General features: G+C 34.3%; 1 protein-coding gene across 2 annotated transcripts; it reads right to left on the bottom strand.

The window, feature by feature from the left end:
• Positions 1–852: 852 nt before the first annotated feature.
• On the bottom strand, positions 853–23,169 carry vars2 (valyl-tRNA synthetase 2, mitochondrial). 2 transcript variants are annotated; one of them, XM_084131271.1, is made up of 30 exons: positions 22,960–23,169; positions 22,157–22,373; positions 21,994–22,075; positions 21,719–21,819; positions 20,851–20,972; positions 20,561–20,627; positions 20,374–20,471; positions 19,147–19,228; positions 17,980–18,099; positions 17,786–17,894; positions 17,605–17,693; positions 17,372–17,462; positions 15,856–15,983; positions 11,615–11,718; positions 11,299–11,380; positions 10,535–10,611; positions 10,199–10,286; positions 9,957–10,050; positions 8,587–8,657; positions 8,362–8,487; positions 8,031–8,135; positions 6,112–6,180; positions 5,951–6,029; positions 5,720–5,847; positions 4,560–4,712; positions 4,212–4,448; positions 3,995–4,106; positions 2,121–2,308; positions 1,882–2,031; positions 853–1,212 (listed from the first exon to the last, which is right to left on the bottom strand). In XM_084131271.1, the coding sequence occupies exons 2-30, from the start codon at positions 22,367–22,369 to the stop codon at positions 1,135–1,137; spliced, it is 3,243 nt and encodes a 1,080-aa protein (XP_083987397.1). In that variant the 5' UTR covers positions 22,370–22,373; positions 22,960–23,169; the 3' UTR covers positions 853–1,134. The 2 variants fall into 2 exon arrangements, with proteins under 2 accessions (XP_083987397.1, XP_083987398.1); XM_084131272.1 differs by having other exon boundaries at positions 9,957–10,044; positions 22,960–23,159.
• Positions 23,170–23,388: the final 219 nt, after the last annotated feature.

Consider the following 23,388-nt stretch of genomic DNA (forward strand, 5'->3'; position numbering starts at 1 on the left):
CTCATGGCTTATTAATATGAATCTCTTGGGCATTGCTCATATTTCATTTTCAGCACAATGAAAAAACATATTACTGTTCAGAAGACCATTTGTATTATCATGACTCCTTCGATGAAAAAACAAAACAAATATGGTATATTAGAAGGAATCATTAAATTGAGGACAACACTGAGTATGACCTAGATGAGGAAGACAACTGATAGGGAAGATATGAATGATGAAGAAGAGTTCCCTGCTGAGATACTTGGGCAACAATGACACAATCAACAATGACGACACCTACAGCCAATACACAGAATTGTCTTGTTTTGAAACGTGCTTGTGTTTGATAAGGTCAGTATGTAATATAAATGCATAACTTGAAGTAATGTTATTGTTATAAAAATGTAACCAAACTGCAAAAATCTAAAATTGTGAAATTTTTTGACAATCATTAAACTGGTTTTACTGAAGTGAAGATAAATCGGTTATTATTACATACATTACAAATACATGTTAAGATGGATGTTGGTGGTTAAATTTTGAATGGAAAGAGTAAAGGCGTAATACTATATCTTTTATGATAGTAGTAGTAATACATACATACATACACACACACACACACACACACACACACACATATATATATATATATATTAGCATAATGTATAAGATTGTATAACATAATAAAATAATATAGCCTAATGGTTAAAAACAGGCTGTTTATATAAATAGATCACATTCACCAGCAATGTACCTTTCAGACTATTTTTTTCCTTCATGTCTATAGGCAGAGCATAGAACTGGTTAATTAATAAAGCATAGATTAGATGTTTTACAAAAAAATAAAATTAATCTTGAACAACCTGTTTTGTGAGTCTTCTTATGCATTTCACAGAATTTGATACAATGAAAAAAAGGTACACAAAAGTAAAATGATTCACAAATTGTGTTATTTGGTAAATAATTTATTTTACATTAATGTTATATCGAAACAACATAATAAATATGCACCAGCCATTTTTTGTTGTTGTTGTTGAATAAAGCAGTGACTCATTGTCTGTTTCAAGGCATCTTTATCAATTTACTAAAAGAAAAAAAGTATTCTTTCCATCTGGTTATTGGATGGCTTTAGTATTTGGTTGAATGTGTCCATTAGACTTCTTTCCTTATTTCTTCCAAAGCCAAAAGTTGGTCCTCAATGTTCTTCAGCTCCTTCTCCATAGCTGTGATCTGGTTATTTTAGAACACAAAAAAAATGCATGCAAGCTCCTTATTCAGCTGTTTATATTATTCTATTGACAAGAATGTAGATTTCTCATGGGATATACAGAATGAAGCATGAAGTGCATGCATAAACATTTTAAAGCACATAAATACATGTGCATAATCTCATATTGCACTTTAATTCAAAATAAAATGTGTTTTCTGTTGAAAATGGAATTTCAACAGTGTGTGAAAACAGTGTGCAATGAGGCTTGCAAGGAAACCTCATGCATTTCAAGTAACATAGAAATCCGGACGACTAGCTATTTAAATTTGGTTTTAAAATATCTTTCTCACGTAGAGGTGAATGAATCTTACAAAGAAAATCCATGTCATATTTAACCTCTGGAATTGAAAGGAATTACCAATGAAGTCTTCCAAATTGTCATTAGATTAATACAAAAAAAACACACAAAAAAACAATTAGATTACATTTAATACAACAAATATTAGCATGATGTACATTATGATTGCATAATGCTTTTACAATTAAAATAAAATATAATTGTTTGCATCATTATAATGACAAAATAACGTCACAATGCAAAAAAAGAAAAGGTCCTACAATAGGCTTCATTGTGTAAGATGGCCTGTACAGATTTTGTGAGATAAAACTTCCCATTACCCTGCACTCACCTTATTCTCTGTCTCTTTTCTGACTTTATCAGGTACTTTTTCTGTGTAGTTGGGCACGTATGTCCGAGCGAGGGCTTTCTTGAGTTTGGAAGCCAGCTTTTCTCTGCGCTGAGAGAGAAGAGCTCTCTGTTTGTCAGCATTAATACCATTCTACATTGACAGAGAAAGAATGAGACATCAGCAGTGTGTATATATAGAAGCATCCTTACTTTAGAAAGGAAAATCTTACGCTGCATTACCTGAACACTGAGATGCAAGCAGATGGAATGATCCACCACCCCTACAGCACTGGCCTTAGGTGGAGGGGAGTCAGCGAAACCTCCCTCTGGACAGTGCAGATGAAGCGCTGAGATTCGGCCCAGCGTGCAGATAGCAGATCTGAAGTGGAGAAGAGTCTCAACCTGATCTGGTCCACACACTGCCCACACTAGAAGACACAACTATTATAGATCACATGATGAAAGATTTAAGCTACTATACACTAACCGGCCACTATATTAGGTACACTTGTTCAATTGCATGCTAATGAAAATATCTAAACAGCAAATCACATGGCAGCGACTGAATGCATTTAGGCATATAAACATGGTCAAGACGATCTTCTGAAGTTCAAACTGAACATCAGAATGGGGAAGAAAGGTGATTTAAGTGACTTTGAATGAACATGGTTTCCTGTTCTTAGCTGACGAGTGTGTTCTTCTGCTGCTGTAGCCCGTCTGCTTCAAGGTTCGACGTGTTGTGCGTTCAGAGAAGCTTTTATTCATACCTCAGTTAAAGCGAGTGGTTATTTGAGTTACTCTTGCCTTTCTATCAGCTCAACCCAGTCTAGCCATTTTCCTCTGACCTCTGGCATCAACAAGGCATTTTCACCCACAGAACTGCCACTCACTGGATATTTTTTCTTTTCAGACCATTCTCTGTAAACCCTAGAGATGGTTGTGTGTGAAAATCCCAGTATATCAACAGTTTCAAAAATTCCTGTCAGGCACCAAAAACTGAGGCTACTATTTACACAAGCTCACCAAAATTGGACAATAGAAGACGGGGAAAAAAGTTGCTTTCAGATGGTGGGATCAGAATTTGGCATAAACAACATGAAAGCATGGATCCATCCCTCCTTGTATCAACTGTTCAGGCTGCTGGTGGTGGTTTAATGGTGTGTTGGATATTTTCTTGGCACACTTTGGGCCTCTTAGTACCAATTGAGCATTGTTTAAACGCCACAACCTACCTGAGTATTGTTGCTGACCATGTCCATCCCTTTATGACCACAGTGTACATCTTCTGATGGTTACTTCCAGCAGGATAACGCACCATGTAAAAAAGCTCAAATCATCTCAAACTGGTTTCTTGAACATGACAATGAGTTCACTATACTCAAATGACCTCCACAGTCACCAGATCTCAGTCCAATAGAGCACATTTGGTGTGTAATGGAACGGGAGATTCGCATCATGGATGTGCAGCCGACAAATCTGCAGCAACTGTGATGCTATCGAGTAAATATTGACCAAAACCTCTGAGGAATGTTTCCAGAACCTTGTTGAATCAATGCCACAAAGAATTAAGGCAGTTCTGAAGGCAAAAGGGGGTCCAAGGGGGGTCCAATTAACTCCAAAACAGTGTTAATTTAGTATCATTGAGACACTATTATAGATTTGATTAAAAGTTTGTATTAGTTATAGCTTTTACTAATATTTTTTTCAGTTTTTCATTTTAGTACATTGAGTTAAAATAAATCAAATGAGAAATGTTTTCTTGGCAACTAGCTGAAATAAAACAAGTTTAAGGTTTATTTTAACGTTATTTTATTTAAGTTAAAAACAAAATGTTTTTTATGGTTTTAGTTTTAGTTAACAATAATAACCCTGACTGATAATCGAATCTAATCTAATCTAATCTAATCTAATCTAATCTAATATAATATAATATAATATAATATAATATAATATAATATAATATTAATTCAAAATATTAAATAATGCTATAAGAGTATATAAAATAATATTCAAATATTACTTCAAAGTTTTGCAGTAGTGATACTTGCCTTTGCAAACACAGCTACCAAAACTAAAACATTTGCGTGAAGTAAAAAAACCTGAGATTTTCTCACAGTCAGGTCTTTCCTTTGTCATCTGGCACTGGGCCCTCAGTAACCTCGCCACTCGGACAACTTCCTGTACCAAAGAGAAGTCTGCTTCCTCCTTGGCAAAGTACCAGTGCTCCTGTGGTGAAGGAGGAGATTGACAAGAGTTGTTTTGTGTCAAAAAGAGAACAGCATGTTCTCAGTCAGGAAGCAGGTGTAGTGTTTGTGTTTCTGACTGGCTCACCAGCTGTGAGGTCTTTGGGTAGGGCTGCACACACAGGCTGGTAGAGGTCCCGTCAGAGTCACCGTAAGGTACGAGTCTCTGCCACATTTCCTCTGTGAGGAACGGCATAAAGGGCGAGAGGAGAGCGAGAGAGACGGACACGCTGTGATACAACACAGACGTGGCCACCTTCCTTTCACGAACTCTCTGTTCCTCACTATCAGAGCCTTCACATTTCAACACCGGCTTGATGCTTTCCTGAAGGAGTCAGAGAAGAACAAAAAAAGCCAGTTTAGGGAGGAAACTCATCAATCAATGATTGTAAGATCCATCAGATCATGACAGCACTGCAGTGCAGATCATACTCACCAGATAGACGTCACACAGACTGTGGAGCCAGAAAGAGTGCAGTGCAGACGTGACCGTGTGGAGCTCGAAGCTCTCGAAACCCTGCTCACACTGCTGAACTGTGCTGTAGAGACGCGAACATATCCACTTGTCCATGCTGGATAAAGGATAGGTCTGAGAGACAAATTGAGAAAAATATTTAAAATCAATATTAGTAGTTATTCAATGCCGGTATTTAGGATCTACAGATTCAGTCAAATTTCAGACTGAATTTACAGTACTGTTACAAATTTTGGGGTTGGTAAGATTTTTTTTAATGTTTTTGAAAAATCTCTGAACTTTTTTGAAAATTCAACTATACTTGAAAATGTCATTTATTCCTGTGATGTTAAAGCTGAATTTAGTGTCACACAAAAAGAGTGTCACACGATCCTTCAGAAATCGGTCTAATATGCTAATTTGCTGCTCAAGAAACATTTCTTATTATTTTCAATGTTGAAAACCATGTTGGATACCATGATGCATTTTTTTCAGGATTTTTGATTAAGAGAGAACAGAAATTTGAAATTTAAATCTTTTGCAACATTCTAAATCGCTTTATTGTCAATTTAATGCATCCTAGCCGAATAAAAGTATTAATTCCTTTAAAAAATAAAATCTTACTGACCCCAAACTTTTAAACGGTAGTATATGCATTAAAAAAAATATCACAGCAAATAAAGAATTCGCAAAAATACTCAATTATTTCACTTAATATGTTCTCAAAATTCCCTTAACGCAAAATGTGCACTATAACAGGCTCTCAGTACATTTTCTAACTGACATAATCACACTGTGGAGGAAACACAGTTATCAACTGATAATCTCCGTGAAGATCTGTCACTTCATCCTTCAAATGGATTTTCTGCCATTTGCTCCTACAAGTCATTTAGCACTGGCACTGTTCTTCTTCCTTTATGATTTAATCTCATTAAACCGAATGAAAGCAGAAGAAAGAATGTGAAACAGCATAGAGGAGGTTCAGGACAAAATGCAGCATGAGATAAAGCGTTTTCTTCATCAGAACCTAAATTCAGAACAGGAGGATGAAGATTATTAAATCATGTTGGTTTTATGCAGTGAGCTGGATCCGTCTGAGATTCGACGGGTTGTTTTATTGTTATGTACATTTGCTGTCGTACCTCTGCTAATGATGTCGGTAAACTTGCATCATGCAGCGTGGCGAGGGTGAAGCGCACCGCCTGCCACATCTTATTACAGAAATGTCTACAGCTCAGCACATGAGACACAGACAGGCTGATGTCCTCTCCTGAGACAGGATTTGAACAAAACATCAGCGGAGGGAGTGAAGAACTCTGGGTATTTCTGATCGTAAGGTTTGATTACAGGACTGTGGAATGAGGGCGACTTACCCTGGGCTTTATAAGAGCAGAGAGCAAACCTCAAAGCGTCTGTCCCGCACTCTGGAATCCCTTTAGGGAAATCTTTTTTCTGTAGAAAGGACAGGAAATGAGGTGAACCTGCTCATTTGGGAACGTCTGGATCACTGGAATAGAGAGAGCCTCGCACTGACCTGAGCCTCCATGGCAACAACGCTTTCTCTCGGATCCAAGTTTCCTTCTTTAACTTTCTCTTGAAGTCTCTACAGAGATCAAACCAGAATGTGACTGATAAGGAAATTAAGTCCTCATGAATAAATGGTGATTAGAACATTAGCTGTTTCAAATATTAAGATTTCACAATGGATTGGCTGTGCTTTCAAAATGAGTGGAGTCAGTTCTGCCCTGAGGCCTATTGAGGACATCTGACTGATAGCTGTTCACTGCCAGCTGTACAAAGTCTTGTTATATTCATTAATACGTTTGAATTATTATTTTTATTAATATACTGAGAATTTAGTGTTTGTAGGAACTAAAAAGGGAAAGGAGAAAAAAACACAGGCATAGAAAGGGCTTTAAAAGTTTTTAAATCAAGTGTAACGCTATGAAACTACACTTATGTATAAGAAAAATCTGCCAAGACATTTTTTTCCCAAATATATTCCAGTGATATTTGTATATTATTTATACACTAAAAGCTAGTTTTGAATTAGCTTTTATTTTTTACATTTTCAGTTTTTATTTTCAACTAAGTTTTAGTAATTTTATTGTGTTTTTGTCATTTTTATTAGTTTTTTTTTTCATATTTCTCTTTAGCTTTAATTTATTTTTTAAGTTTAAGTATTTTTAGTATTGAAATTTAAACTTTTTTCTTTTCAGTTAGTTGACAAGGCAACTAAACTTTTTAAGTTTACGCTTTTCATCTTAATTATATTTTGTTATTATTATTACCTTTATTTTGATTAATGAAAATATTTTAAATAGTTTTAGTTAACATTTACAACACTGGTCTTTTCTAGTTAGTTTTTTCTAGATGTTTTTTAGTAAGGGATCCACTAATATTAAAATTCCGGCCGATATCATAAGCCAATAGTTATTTTCATGTTATGGCTAATTACCAATAAATGGCTAATATTAAAATGTAATACTATTTTGTCTAATTATTTTTTTAAAGAAAAAAAGACTAAAATCAATCATTTAAATGCTACAAGTGAAATTAGGAATCACAACTTTATCATATACAGTTTGAAAATGGACATTTATTCTGAGATTTGCAAAAGATTTAACAGTGTTGATAAATTATTTGTGTTTCTAAAGATTAACTTCAAATGTGTTAAATGATGGCAAAGGTAAATTAAATGTAAAAATGAGAATGCACAATTAAATGTCCAATATTTATAAACTAAAACAATCTTTAATATTGGTAGAGCTGTATTGTGCATCCCTAGTATTAGTTTCGAGGCCATCCATGTATTAGCACACTCCTACTGTAAAAGCAGACTAAATACAAATACATATTTTTGCAGATATAATCATTTAACATTTGCCTTCCAGAGACATGGACCAAGTTTATTTATGACTCATCGCACACAGGCATTTTTATCCAATTAAATGCTCTCCAGTATAAGAAAGCCCCTCCCACTAACACAACCTGTAATTAACTAGCAATAACAAGTAGCAAATTATGTATGTATTAATGAGATATTACAATAGTTTTTATTAATATTTTGAATCAGCTATTATTTACCGTTTTCATTTTAAATGAGCTAAGTGGTTGACTAATCACAACACACTGGTCTAGCCGACCAATCAGAGCACACTGTGCTTTTCGAAGGAGGGGCTTCATAGAGACAGGAACTAAACAGAGCGTTACTGACATACTGGAAAGAGAGTAGTTTTTGAACATTGAAAACCTATTCTAATAGACCCCAAAAACAAAATCAAGACTTTGAAAAAGGGCATAATAGGTCCCCATTAAAAATGAAGACAAGCCGTTTGATTTGCAACACCCATAATTTCCAGTTTCAAAAGTAAATGCATCAATACAACATAATTTATGTTTTGCATGTGGTTGAAATAGGCCTTCAGGCTGAGAGTGAGTATGAGTGTATACCTCCAAAGAAATCCCTGAGATGACATCAAGAGGGTCAATGACATTTCCTAAAGATTTACTCATCTTCCGCCCATATTTATCTCTCACCAGAGAGTGAAAGAGCACCTGTTTCACACAGTGATGGAGAAGTGAGAGAAAGAGCAATAAAAGAGTCAGAGCTGCACTAAACTTTTAAGACATTTTGATGGCAAAATAGATGGTAACATTTCTCAGTGACATTTTGGATACTTTTGGTATATGACGCACATCGCAATATAAAATTTCCAATTCCTGCCAACCTTACGATATGACATTTAGAGTTATGAGCTCAGCAATAAGCCATCAACACAACCTGTTTAAAGGGCAGCTGGCCTGTCAGCTCTCTGCCCAGCATCACCATCCTCGCCACCCAGAAAAAGATGAGGTCACTTCCTGTTTCCAGAATGGAATTGGGGTAGAATTGGGTTAGGTCCTCTGTCTGAGAATAGAGAGTCAGATCAAAGCATGTTCATCTCCACATATTAAAATATAGGTGTTTTTTCATGACGGTGAGAGAAAAATGGACTATAAAATGAACCTGCTCAGGCCAGCCAAGCATTGCAAATGGAAAGAGACCAGAAGAGAACCAAGTATCCAGCACATCTGGGTCTGAAACAAACAGACACGTGGTTGATTTGTGAGCAAGTAATCAGTTTTAAGATCAGCCTTACAAAACGAATAATTCTGACTCTAAAAGTCACATTTGTAAAATAGTTGATTGTATAATATAATGTTTCATAAGAGTTGCCCAAATTAATATATGTCATGTCTTCTGACGCCATATGACAGATTTGTGTGATCAAAGTTTAATTTGTTGACTAAAAACTCTCAAATTTCATTCATGTGATTTGAATAAATGCATATTCAAATTAGGGGTGTCGCGATCAGCTGTATACAAAAACCACATTACTGAGGACAAACCTGATGTGACATTTTAATATGTGTGAACGTGAACGAGATTTAAAAGCTTGTGTCTGAAAATAAAAAAATATCAATGAATTATTTAACTTTCAGTAAATAATTTACATTTGTTTTCTTTTCACACAAAGCTGACAGAGGACTATATAAAGCATGAGTCATATAAACAAATTTTAAGGTACTTTTTGTCACTTGGGGCTTGACAGTCCTGGGTGACCTTTCACCTTATTTTATGAAAAAGATCAGCTTAGATATTCTGCTAAATGTCTTTTTTTAGCTTCACGGAAGAACAAAAATCATACAGGTTTGGAACAACAACTCAGATGAGCTGCCATTCCTTAATATCTGTTCTTCAATATTTCTTCCATTACTGAAATATACACTAACATTCAAAAGTTTGGATCAGTACAATATTACTTTTATTTAGCAAGACATTTATGATGTTACAAAAGATTTCTATCAAAAAATAAAAGCTTTTAACATTCCATTCATCATAGAATCTTCTATCATGGTTTCCAAAAAAAAATAAAAAATAAGCAGCACAACTGTTTTCAACATTGATAATAATAAGAAATGATCCTTGAGCACCAAATCAGCATTTAAGAATGATTTCTGAAGGATCATGTGACACTGAAGACTGGGGCCGATCACACCTGACGCGTTTTTTGCAGTGAGAGGCGACTATAGTGCTGTGCACCTCGCGTTTTCGAACCTGAAAAACGCGTCAGGTGTGATCGGCCCCTAATGATGCTGAAAAATCAGCTTTTCTATAACAAGAATAAATAACATTTTAAAATATAATAAAATAGAAAACAGTTCTTTTTAAATAATAATAATATTTCAAAATTTTTGATTAAGTGAGCATAAGAGGCTTCTTTCAAAAACAGATTTTTTTTTTTTAAAGACCCCAAACTTTTGAAAAGTAGTCTAGATTATGAGTAGTAATCATCAAAACAGAAGTGTGATTCATGTCAACTCTATGATAGTCACCCTGTGTGAGTGTGATGGCATCAGGATTCACCCCAAACTTCACAGCCGCACGATGTCGAGCCTCTGCAGCACTCCTGCCCCAAACCCACTGCTCCTGCCCGAGACAGTCAACAACCGTCAAAGCTTTCGTCAAAACCTCACACAATACGATCAGGCCTAATCACACGGACACATTATGGTGGAGCAAGTACATTAAAGGTCATCTTTGGGCTATAGATCCAGATTTTATGATAGTCCCCCACCTCTTCTGTGTCCTTTGAGTTTTGCAGAGTCACTCGATATGCTGGAATCTGATGACCCCACCAAAGCTGTCTGGAAATACACCAATCACTGCAAGGTGGAGATATAAATTAAGTTATAAAAAATCTTATTCAAGCATGTAATTGAAAGAATATTACCAGAAGAGTATAACTGTTCATATAGAAATGACCCTAAACCAGCCTAATTATACAGTGTCTCCTTAAGACTCACTGACTAGTCAAATAGACATTCAGACAACCTACAAAATAGTCCATTTTAAAAATCAAGCTTTGCATATGTAAGAAAGATCTATGTAGTGTGGATATAATAAGGCTAACCTGATGTTGGACAGCCAGCTCTTCCACATTTTTGAATAAAAGTGAGGAGTTATCTGTAGATCCCCTTCTTCCACTGCCTAAAAAGAGTATTTTTGAAATTGAAATTTGTGAATTTCAGTGGCAAATTAAAGGTTTGTACACCATCATTGACCAGTAACAGGAATATGTTTTTTGCATTTGCTATTGCTCGAGGGACTATTAACAGGGACAGTCATTAAACCACAAGCATGTCAATTTAAGGCCATGTAAACAAAACCAGGATTATGAAATTTTAACTGTAAATGTGCATGACTGTTCGATTACTTTGGTGAAGGTAATATTTTCAATGTTTTCGAAATAAGTCTCTTATGCTCACCAAGAGTGCATTTATTTGATGAAAAATACAGTCAAAACAGTAATATTGTGAAATATTTGACATCCATTTTCTGCTTTACTATATTTTAAAATGCTTCTCAAGAAACATTTCTAATTATAATCAATGTTGAAAACAGTTATGCTGCTTAATATTTTTGTGGAAACCATTATTATTTTTTTTCAGGATTCTTCGATGAATCTTTTGATGATTCTTTGATGTTAAAAAGAACAGCATTTATTTGAAACAAATAATTATCTATTGTTACATTATAAATGACTTCACTGTAACTTTTGATAAATGTAATGCATCATGCATCCTTAACCCTAAACTTTTAAATGGTAGTAGTGGTTTAGCGTATCAACACAATTTATATCTAATGCAACCACACATTTAAAACACGCTCACTCACTTGAACTGCTTTTTTGCCCATTTCCTGACAGCGTACAAACCACTGTTTCTTCAGCAATGGTTCAATGACATCTCCAGAGCGGCTATGTGGGAGGAATAAAATCAAGACAGGACATAAGGTCAAAGACTACTGGTATTTTTTTTAGTCAAATAATAATAAAAAAGCTGCCAAAAATGTTTTAAAGGAATGGTCTGTGTAAGTACACAAAAATGTGGTGAAATATAGACAGATGATAATTCAGCAGCCTGTAATTATCTCAGAAGTGAGAAGATTGGGAAGAATTGACTGGTTTGGGGTAAAATTTACAGTGGTTTACCTGCAGATTGGTAATGACATGGGATGATCCTTCTTTCCTCTGAACAGATTCCTCTCCATCAGCGCAGTAATTACTCGTTCCCTGGCATCAAAGCGTTTAACACCCTAAAAGACAGAAGCATACTTTACATGCTCAATATCCATTCCGTCAAATATAGAGATACCTTAAAAGGCTAAAGCTGTCATTATCATTAATTTGTTGTTGGCGATTAATTCTAATGCATATAAATACAAAGAATGATTTAATTGTTATTTTATTTTCAATGACTTCCCTATCATCTTTCAAAGAATATCACTTTCCATTTAGTTTTACTTTATGGAACTCAGTCAACTCAATTATTACTACTAATATTATTATTATATTATATTATATTATATTATATTATATTATATTATATTATATTATATTATATTATATTATATTATATTATATTATATATTGGTTTTAAAGCTTTTCACAGCACTGAAACAGCACTCCTACGAGTTTTTAATGACCTCTTGTTAATAAATGATTCAGGAAATTCTGCCATATTAGTGCTTTTAGACCTCACTGCGGCATTTGATACAGTTGACCACGCAGTCTTAATCTCTCGTCTAGAGCACTGTGTTGGTATTAGAGACACTGCTTTGTTGGTATTAGAGACACTCCTATTTAGCTGGGAGATGCTTTTCAGTAAAGTTTGGAGATTTTGGTTCATCGACTGCCCCCCTTCCTTGTGGTGTTCCACAGGGCTCTATTCTTGGACCACTTCTCTTTTCTTTATATCTCCTTCCCCTAGGAAACATAATTAGAAAACATGGCATCTCCTATCATTTTTACGCGGACGACTCTCAAATATACCTTCCCCTTAAAAGAGGCGAAAGTAACTTCCTCACACCTCTATTGGAGTGCTTAAAAGATATTAAGGCCTGGATGGCTTCTAACTTTCTTAATCTAAATGAAGACAAAACCGAGGTCATTGTGTTTGGATCCAGTCGGGTCAATGATATCTTACCCGTTGACCTGGGCTACCTGAAACAATATGTGAAACCCTCAGTCACAAATCTGGGTGTCAAAATAGACAATGGTTTTAAACTAGATAAACAAATAAATAATGTTGTTAAAACCAGCTTTTATCACTTGAGGCTTTTATCTAAAATTAAACCTATCTTATCCCCTAAGCACTTTGAACATGTGATTCATGCTTTTATTTCAACGCGATTAGATTACTGTAATGCTCTTTATATTGGTGTAAATCAAACCTCTCTCTCACGCTTACAGTTAGTACAAAACTCGGCCGCACGTCTTTTAACCGGAACTCGCAAGCATGAACACATAACACCAGTCCTGGCCTCGTTACATTGGCTTCCAGTCCATTTTAGAATACATTTTAAGATCTTATTGTTTGTTTTTAAATCACTAAATGGTTTGGCTCCGTGTTACATTTCAGACCTAATACAGATTTACACCCCCTCACGGTCACTTAGGTCTAGTGAGCAACTTCGGCTGGTTGCTCCCAAAACCAGGTTAAAAACTAGGGGTGACCGCGCCTTTTCAGCTGCCGCCCCTAAACTGTGGAATCACAGAAACCTCCACAGATCAAACTGGCCCCAACCCTTGAATCTTTTAAATCTCGTCTTAAAACTCATTTATTTTCTCTGGCTTTTAACCCATCATGTTAACTGTGTCATCATATGTTGTTTTAGGTGTGTATGTGTTCATGTTTTATGTGTTTATATGCACATATGTTTATATGCGTTTTTATGTATTATCCCTTGTTCAGCACTTTGTAAACCTTTGTTTTTTAAATGTGCTATACAAATAAAATGGATTATATTATATTATATTATATTATATTATATTATATTATATTATATTATATTATATTATATTATATTATATTATATTATATTATATTATATTATATTATATGTGACCCTGGATCACAAAACCAGTCACATGGGTAATTGTTTTTAAAATTGAGATTTATACATCATCTGACAGCTGATGAATGAATAAATAAGCTTTCCATTGGTGTGTGGTTTGTTAGGATAGGACAATATTTGGTCGAGATACAACTATTTGAAAATCTGGAATCTGAGGGTGCAAAAAAATCTAAACATTGAGAAAATCGCCTTTAAACTTATCCATTTCTGTTCACGATTGTGCTGCATTCACTCACAAAAATAAATGTTTTATATATTTACGGTAGGAAATTTACAAAATATCTTCATGGAACATGATCTTTACTTAATATCCTAATGATTTTTGGCATAAAAGAAAAATCGATAATTTTGACCCATACAATGTATTGTTGGCTATTGCCACAAATATGCCCGTGCAACTTGTGACTGGTTTTGTGATCCAGGGTCACATATAATATTATTTTATATTATATTACATATATATTATAATAAAATATAATATATTATATTATATTATATTATATTATATTATATTATATTATATTATATTATAGTAATAAATTGTAGTAATACAATTTCTTCACTTCTTGCAGTATTTTAACCCTGAGAAACCTAAGCATTGACATTAATAAAGTATTTTCTTCTCAATTTAAAATTGTTCTCAGGAAGTTGATAAGTTAGCATATTCAATATTGATTTTTTAAGCACATTTAGGCTTTGGGTTGATATTGGTAACAGGTTTGCAGGTTTGCATAATTACAATCAAATATGCTTTAACATTCTAGACCAGTTTTCCCTCAAGCCAGAAGGCTAAACTGTGGATATGTTGATCTCAGAGCCCTTTCAAACTCCTTAGTTTCATGATATTGAAATATACATACAGCCCGCTGACCTCCTGTAATATAATATGTTAATGCATATATAGAGGCCTGCTCTACAGTACAGATTCTTTGACCTTTACAAAGTCTTTCCAGTGAACAAACTTTCAATCTGTTCATCAGTTTCACTGAAGATGCACATGTAGATGCCTCCAGTTGCTAGTTTGACCTTTATTTAAAAATAAAAAAGTCTTGCGGCAAGCTATGTTTCTCTTAGAGGCCTCTAACACTCAAAACTGAATAGGTTTCATTGTGTGAATAATATAGATCAAAGCTGAGCACTAAAAGCCCATTCACACCAAGGATGATAACTACAGCGATAACTATAAGCATAAAATTGTGATAATCGTTGTTATTCTATGAGAATATGGAAGTTAACACCACAACTATACCAATAGTGACAGAGAGGAACATTATCTTTGGAATCACTTTCAGAATGTTTTTGTTTTTTTACAGCTGATGAATGATAAAAACATTGACATTAAATCAGAATCCATCCAAATTTAAAACTGCAAAATGTGTGCTAATACAGTTATTATAATTTTCGATATACTTATAGTTAGCATAGTTATTTACATAGTTATTTACCCATTCACACCAAGTTAAGCACTGAATACTGTTTTTTTTCTACAATTAGAAAAAATGTCTCTCAAGTTGATGTCTTAGGGGATATAATCATTTGTTAACACTTTACAATAAGATTCCAGTTGTTAACAGTAGTAACATGAACTAACAATAAAAAATACTTCAAAAGCCTTTATTAATCTCAATTAATGTTGACAAATACTGCAAGTCAAATACTTCAAGTACTATAAGTGAAAATAATCAAATAATTACTGAAATTATAGCAAAAGTCTTTGCCAATATTAGTAGAATATACAGTAGATATTATTTATTTGTAATAAAAACAAGGGATCAATTTTGCTAATAGGTTTTAACATTTATGGTGGTCGGATTAAACCTTGACTGTGAAACATAAAAATAACCCAAATGTGCACAATGATCACAGTCATCCAAAATTATCCCATGATCAATAATTCAATAATTGTAATGAGGTGGTTGTGTAATAATTCTGAGGACAAAGTCACCATAAAATCAAAATTCATAATTCAACTTTTTTATGGAATATTCCAGTGTTTATCATAAATTATTTATCCGTGTACATTATTATTAGTATTTTGATTTATCATCCATCATAATCCTTAAACTAAATAACTTGCAACGACATCTCTTTTCTTCTCTGATGATGTGTTTACTGGTGCGAAGGTGGGAAAACCTGTCACTCACATGACATCACAGCAATAGCAAACCACAACGATTCAATGATTCAATCAATTTCCAATGGACAAAATCAAGTCCTGCCCTACATTTTTTAGTTCCAGAAGCCATCTCACTCGGATATTCATCACAATAGAGAATAAAAGGTTGGTAAAGGTAAATTATAAAATGATCCCTGTACCTCTAGCCATTGGCCACAGACTGAGGTCATGGTCCCATCTCCTCCAATCACAGTGAGGTGTGGGAGTGAATGTTTCTGAGAGAGTAGGAAGTCAGTGTGGTCATGAGCTGGTGTCAATTTAACAGCACCTATGAAGGCAAAGTTGAAAGACTGGGGCTGAAATTTTAATAGTGAAATTTCATCAGATTATCAGGCAAAAAAGGTCCATTGACAATAGTGTAGTTTTGAAGCACCGCTCACACAGAAGTCACTTTTAGTCCAAGCAGCTTTCTGTTGGTCAATGTGACATATCCGGAAATATTTCACCCTCACAAGAAATTCAAGACACATGAATGTCATGATTCTGCCATCTAGTCCTTGTCATTCTTTAATTCTTGAGGCAGGATCATGACAGACCCATGTTTTGTGTACAAGCACATGGCCATTTGTTTGGGCCATGTGCTTGTGTTGTCTCGTTACCTCACCCCGCCCCCTTGTTCTCCTCGTTAGTCATTATTGTTTCATCTGTGTCACCTGCTGTCTTCATTAGTTTCTCCCTATTTAATCCCCTTGTGTTTGCTGTCCTGTGTCGGTTCATTGTGATTCCTACCTGAGTGTTATCTTACCTGTGCAAACCTTGTGAGAGTTTTGTCTAGAGATTTACTGATCCTGTTTCTGTTGTTAGTTTATAGTCTAGTTTGTCAAGTGTCAGTCTAGTCTAGTTTAGTCTTCCCTCGTCAGACTTGTCCTTGTTTAACCCCCTTGTGGGTTTTGTTTTCCTTGTTTTCTGTGTATTAATAAACCTTGAGTGTTGTATACCGTCTGCAATTGGGTTCATCCTGTATCCTCATAACAATGAAGTCCTATTAAAAAGACGGTATATTTCCGACAAAAAAACTGTATATTTCCTGATTGGCTGCAGGGTGTCCATTAAAAAGTGATAGAGGACACCTAGTAAAGGAGTTCTGGTGAAACTGACTGTTTTACCATTCGAAATTAATAAATAAATTCGCTGGCTACATCAGCTGTGAGTAACCATAGCAACAGGCAGTAAACTGAAGGGTTCTACGAGCTGAGCGGACTATAAATATCTCCGGTTGCTAAATAAACCGTCAGGCGTAACCAGGGAAACCAAGTTATTGTTTGTAAAAACTTTAGATTTCGATTGTAAAACTAATTAAAATATAAACTAAAGTTTTAAAAATGTGTTATTTGGCAAGTGACCATGGTATAAGCGGGTTAATGCCCTTCGAGGTGTCCATTGTCAGGTATTAATGGACTCTGCTGCGCGTCGGACGGTTCACGCCTCGCCGTCGTCCATTAATACCTGACAGTGGACACCTCGTCGGGCATTAACCCTTACATATTTGCTGTCGTCTCCCATTTACCACTATAGAAGTTTACCCAACTAGCATAACTTCTTCTGAGAACCCTGGAAATGTGGAAAGGGCCCATTTAACAATAAAATATCCAGTTATCCAGCAAATAAAATTAACCACTCATCTCCAAAAATATCATGCATAAACAAATGAAATACCTGTGCCAAATGCCATATCCACCATAGAGTCAGTGACAATAGGTAATAACCGCTCTGTGAATGGATGCCTGCAGTGTTTGCCATGAAGATCCTGAAGAGAAAAGAAGATTTTGGGCTTGAGCTCTGGTTGTAAATACAATAATATCTCATTTGAACACAAGTACAGCCATGATAAGTAATTATTATAAGAACAGTTGACAAGAAAATCCATTTGAAAACCATTATAACTTTACTTTATATCGAGGGTCATCAGGATGAACAGCAATGGCCACGTCTCCCAGCATCGTCTCTGGACGAGTGGTTGAAACGGCAACCTCTCTTTCTAAATAAAATAAATAAATAAACCACACCTTAGAACTAAAGGGGTAAAACAAAATCTCAAGAAATCGAGCAAACTGAAACAAATCCACTTACCCTGTCCCTCCAAAGGATACGCAAATGTAACCATGATCCCAAACTCCACTTTCTGCTGATAGCCGGGAACAGACAGAAGAGTCCTGCCAGACAGCTCCTTTGAGTCCACCTTAACACATCAAACCATGCCTTAGTCTACAAGAAATGTGTGGCATTGCTAGTGTTGTCAGACAGTGTTTGGCCCAGTGATGCACCTCTATATCTGAGATGGCTGACTCTAACGCACAGCTCCAGTTGACCAGACCTTCGGAACGATAGATGAGCCCAGAGTCACACAACCTGACAAAAGCTTCAGTCACAGCACTGCTGAAACCCTAGAGAGAAAAATGTAACGTTTAATACAATTTTGTAGACAAAATGTCTCCTAAGACGGATGAAAACTGCAGTCGATAATAGTCCTGGTTCATTCGTCACAATGAAAACCCTCAAGAAAAAGAAGTGCGCTTAATTGTACTGAATGTGTACGTCAAATCTTAAACGTATATTTGGTTACATTTTATTTTAAGGTGACAGTTACTTTGTACTCAAATAAGTACTGGGTGATATTAATTAACTACATGTAATTACTATAGAGTTAAGTTTAAGGTTAGTAAATACATGAAGATAAAATACACTTAAAATAAAGTGTTACCGTATATTTTAAACAAATCTGTAGTTGCAGATACTATATTAATGGAATAAATAGTACACACTTTCAACATTGACTAAAGTGTACTTTGTAATACTGTCAAATTAAAAGTTTTCCTTTTAAGTACATTTTAAATCACTAGTTTTAATAATCTTTTGTCATGCATTATAAAAGTACACTTATTTTGATGTGTTGACTAACATACTTAAGCACATGTAAAGTACTTGATTATAAATTTAACTGTATTATTCAATATTACATTTAAAGTTAATATATTTTAAATGTACTACAATTTCAGCTTAATCATAACAAATGTGATATTACAAATAGATTTAAATAAATGACATACAAGTTTCAATAGAAATGAGATTGAAGTACAGTATACTTTAATATACCATAAATGCTTGTCAGTGTATTCGGCACCATTTAACCACTTTTCAAAGACAATAGAAGTAGTTATAATATTAAAAACAATGGGGCACTTAAGTTCAGTTTAAGCGGGTCTAAAAAAGCCCTCTAAAGATCAGCTAATTGTATTTAATATAAATGTAACCTATAATATATTTTCGTTTAAATGCAATTAAATGTAATTAAGTATCCTTATGTGAACTGAATGTATAGTATATTATTTACATATATTATTTATATTAAGTATATTATTTACTGCAGGAATACAGTAGTATGCTATTCTAAAAAAAGCCAATGTGTGAACTGAGAAAGTCCTTTTTATTACCGGGTCCATTGTAAAACAGGCTCTTTTCCAGTCAAGAGATGCACCTAGTTTTCTCAGCTGATGATAAATCTCATCCCCTTTTCTGTGGAGAAAAAAAAAAAAAAAACATTTAAAAGAAAAGACAGAAAGCCAAACATTTAAGTTTAATTAAAAAAGACGTCCATAAAGAGTTACTGTATGGAAATGGATAATGTAATAGTAGCAATTGTACCATAAACAGGCGCTGAACCACTGAAAGGCTCTGATATTTATGGAATTGGATATAAAAAAATACGGTAATTGCAGCGTCTTATCTCACAATTTTTACTTTTCATGCAGTTGTGAGATAAAAACTCACAATTATGACTTTATTTCTAGCAACTGTGAGACATAAACTCAAAATTCTGGCCTTTTTTCTCAGAATTGTGAGAGAAAAATGTAATTAAAAAATATTTTCTTGCAATTCAGACATTATGATCCCCAATTTACTGAGTTTATTTCTCACAACTGGGAGATATAAATATGCAATTGCTAACTATATTGTGTTAATTTGCAGGAATCAGTTTTTGGACTTTTTTTCTCATGATCTTGCAAACTGTGAGATATAAACTGGCAATTCTAACTTTTTCTCGCAATTGCGAGTATATAATTCTGACTTTGTTTTTTCTTAGAATTATGAGATATAAAAAAAAATCGTGAGTTATCAAGACTGAATTGCAAGATATAAACTTGAAATTCTTTGAAAAATATTTTCAGACTTTGTAATAAAAAATATAGATAATAATATTCAGAAATATAACAGACTTTGTGATACTCAATTGCGAGTTTATTTCTCACAACTTTTTTACTTTATTTCTCACAATCTCGCAAACTGTGAGATATAAACTTGGAATTCGGACTTTTTTTCTCGCAATTGTGAGTAATAAAGTCTGAAATTGAAATACTTTATTTCTCACAATCTGGCATATATAATAGTGAGATATAAATTTGCAATTCTGACTTTTTTCCGCAATTGTGAGATATTAACCTGCAATTCTGACTTTTTTTCTCACAATTGCGAGTTAATAACTTGCAATACTGATTTTTTCCCCCTCATAATTGTGAGATACTTTCAATTGGAACTTATAAAGAAAAGTCCAAATTGTGAGATCAAAAGTCGCAATTAACCGTTTTATTTTTTATTCTGTGGCAGAAACAAGCTTCCATATAGAAAAGAAGGACAGCAAAAAAGGAGAGACAAAGACTCACTCATTTTTCCATCTCCAGACCTGTTTGAGAAACTCCTCTCTACTGTAGTCCTGTCTGCACTTCCCCTGTTCCCTCAACAGCTTCCTCTCCACCACAGACTATCACACACATCAGAGAGTTTTCTGAACAGCTAATACACATAGAAAATGAAATCTCAGCATCATTAACAGATGTAGAGATGGGATACCTGTGTTGCAATTCCAGCATGGTCACAGCCTGGAACCCATAGCACCCTGTAGCCCTGCATCCTTCGCCTGAATTGAAAACATCATATTTTTATCAAAATATTATAATATCCAAGATAATATTGAACTCTGACAAAGTGTCCATTTATAGAGATCTTATAGTATGTATATATATATAAGATCTCTATAAATGGACACTTTGTCAGAGTTCAATATTATTGTGTATAATATATGTATTGTTGATGTATGTCATGTTACTGAATATTAATCAAAGAGTTTCTTAAAATGGTACCAGCGAGCCAAAGCATCTTCTATAGCCACTGTCAGTGCATGTCCGAGATGTAAAGAGCCGGTCACATTTGGGGGTGGAATACATAAGGAGAAATATTTATCAACAGAATGGGGCTGTTTACTCTGAAGAATAAGACACACAAAAAAAATTGGTTAAAAACACTAAGAACACTAATAAATGTATGTCAAAAAAGTATGTAACATGCAATAATACATCCGCTCTACTAAAAGAACAAAGTCGGCACAGCTTATGCTCACCAATGCTGCATTTATTTGATCAAAAATTTCATTTTGTGAAATATTGTTATAATTTAAAATAACTGTTTTTGTATTTGAATATATTTAAAAATGTAATTTATTCCCGTGATGGTAAAGCTGAATTCTCAGCATCATTACTCCAGTCTTCAGTGTCACAAAATCATTCAGAAATCATTCTAATATGCTGATTTACTGCTCAAGAAACATTTGTTAATTACAATTGTTATTTCATAATAGTTGAAAACAGTTGTGCTGCTTAATATTTTTGTAAAAAGCACGATACATTTTTTTTTCCAAGATTCTTTGATGAATAGAAAGTTAAAAAAACAGCATTTATTTGAAATAAAAATCTTTTGTAACATTATAAATGTTTTTGCTGTTTAATTTAATGTGCAAATAAATAAATAAATTATTATTTTAAATAAATCCATTTATATGAATTCATCACAAAGAAGCAATAAACACACTGGTTGAAGTGCTGGTAATAAAAAGTTTCAGACATACTTTAGACAAATTGTTTATAGTTTAGACTTCAGACTATTTTATTGGATTAACAGATTATTGAAGAAGATAATAATGCATATAACTGCTATAACAAACTGCTCCCTTACATGCTGCTCAGGACTGAAGAATCCCTGTTTCTCCCACCACTGATACCAGCCAAACTCCACATATTCTGGGCTGTAGGATTGTGGGAAGGGCAGAGTGGTGTCTAAAAGAGAGGATGTTTGGAAGAGTTACAGAGATAGGGATGATAGCATAGGCATCTATAATACGGTAACTGCATTAGTCAAACATAAACCCCAACAGTGGAAAAAACATTCAGAACATCAATGCACAGTAACACAAGAAATAATATGAAGAGAAGGAGGAAAAGCATTGTTACCTTTCTTCTCTCCAGGTAAGAGTGCTTCATTGTAGGTTATTTTCTCTTTATCAGACCAGCTCAGTTCAACATCACTCACATCCTATAAGGGTTAAAGGGTTATAAGGCTTGAATGGTTTTAAACCATATGAAATGTGCACTGTTTTCATTATGCATAACCCACACTACTGAGTATGGCCTTCTCCCGTGCTCGTCTGCGTTTGGCTTTCTCAGCTTGTGTCCTGGGATGATGTGAAGGCTGTGTGTTGGATGGGGTTTGAGAGCAGAGTCTGCAAGCCCACGTGCTCCAGGCTTTCTGTAGATCTCTGCTCCAGATTCTGGGTGAAACCACATGCACAGTCTTCCACATGTCCTGAAATCTGGAGCGCTTACGCATGAAACTAGTGTAAAAAGACAAACAAAATTTGTCTTGTAAACAAAATGTGACCACAAAAAAAAAAAAAAAGACTAAATAATTGTAAACAATGATTTAATATGTGCATCACATTTAAATTCTTGAGTAATAAAACAAAATAAAATTCTTAAACATTTTTTTAGACATGACACCATGGTATTTTTTGCCATGTACTTTGGAGTCAGTGTTGTTTTTGTTAACTACAATTAAAATAATTTTTTGGTCACTGCAATAAAGCTGAATTGAAATAAAATATAAATATTAGATGAAAAACTCAAACTTAAAATATGTGTATGTATATATATATATATATATATATATATATATATATATATATATATAGTAAGCATTCAGTACAATGGTTCAACAACAAAAAAATACATAAAACAAACATGCAGGATCAAAGGTGTTTGATAGTGCTTTAAGCAATCAATGAAAGTTCGCCTTTATGAAAATATTATTAATAAATATGTAGTGCAACTTTATGAAAGGCATCCTTTACAAAATTCACACGTAATCTTATCATCAGAGAAAAACTGCATTTTGAAAATGACAGATAAAAAGGAAGGTACCTTCACTAGATGTGTGCTATCACTGGGCGCAGACATATTGCGGATACGGCATTGTTTTTTCCCAATGATATATTTAGGTTTTTTAAATTCTGTATGACTTAAAAACACAAATGAGTGAGAAATCAAAAAGCTGCGAACAGTTCAAGTTAAATTAGAGGGGATTATATGTCCTTCTCGATATACAAGTTCTTGTAGCGTCCACTGTTTCCTATCGGATAGTTTTTAGAGGAACACTCAGCGGTTGCGTCTCAAAAGCTAATGACCTGCCTATCTAGACAGCATTGCTACGCGTCAAGATTGCGTTGCTCTGTCTGAGATCATAACATTTTTTGACGTGTTTCGAGTAAACAGCGTATTTAGATATACAATTCAGCTGAGCTGACTTAAAATACTTCTATAATGCCACAAATCCAGTCTAGGTAGTCAGCT

Source organism: Abramis brama (genome assembly GCF_963993115.1).
Source record: "Abramis brama genome assembly, chromosome: 12".
In the NCBI taxonomy this organism is placed as follows: Eukaryota; Metazoa; Chordata; class Actinopteri; order Cypriniformes; family Leuciscidae; genus Abramis; species Abramis brama.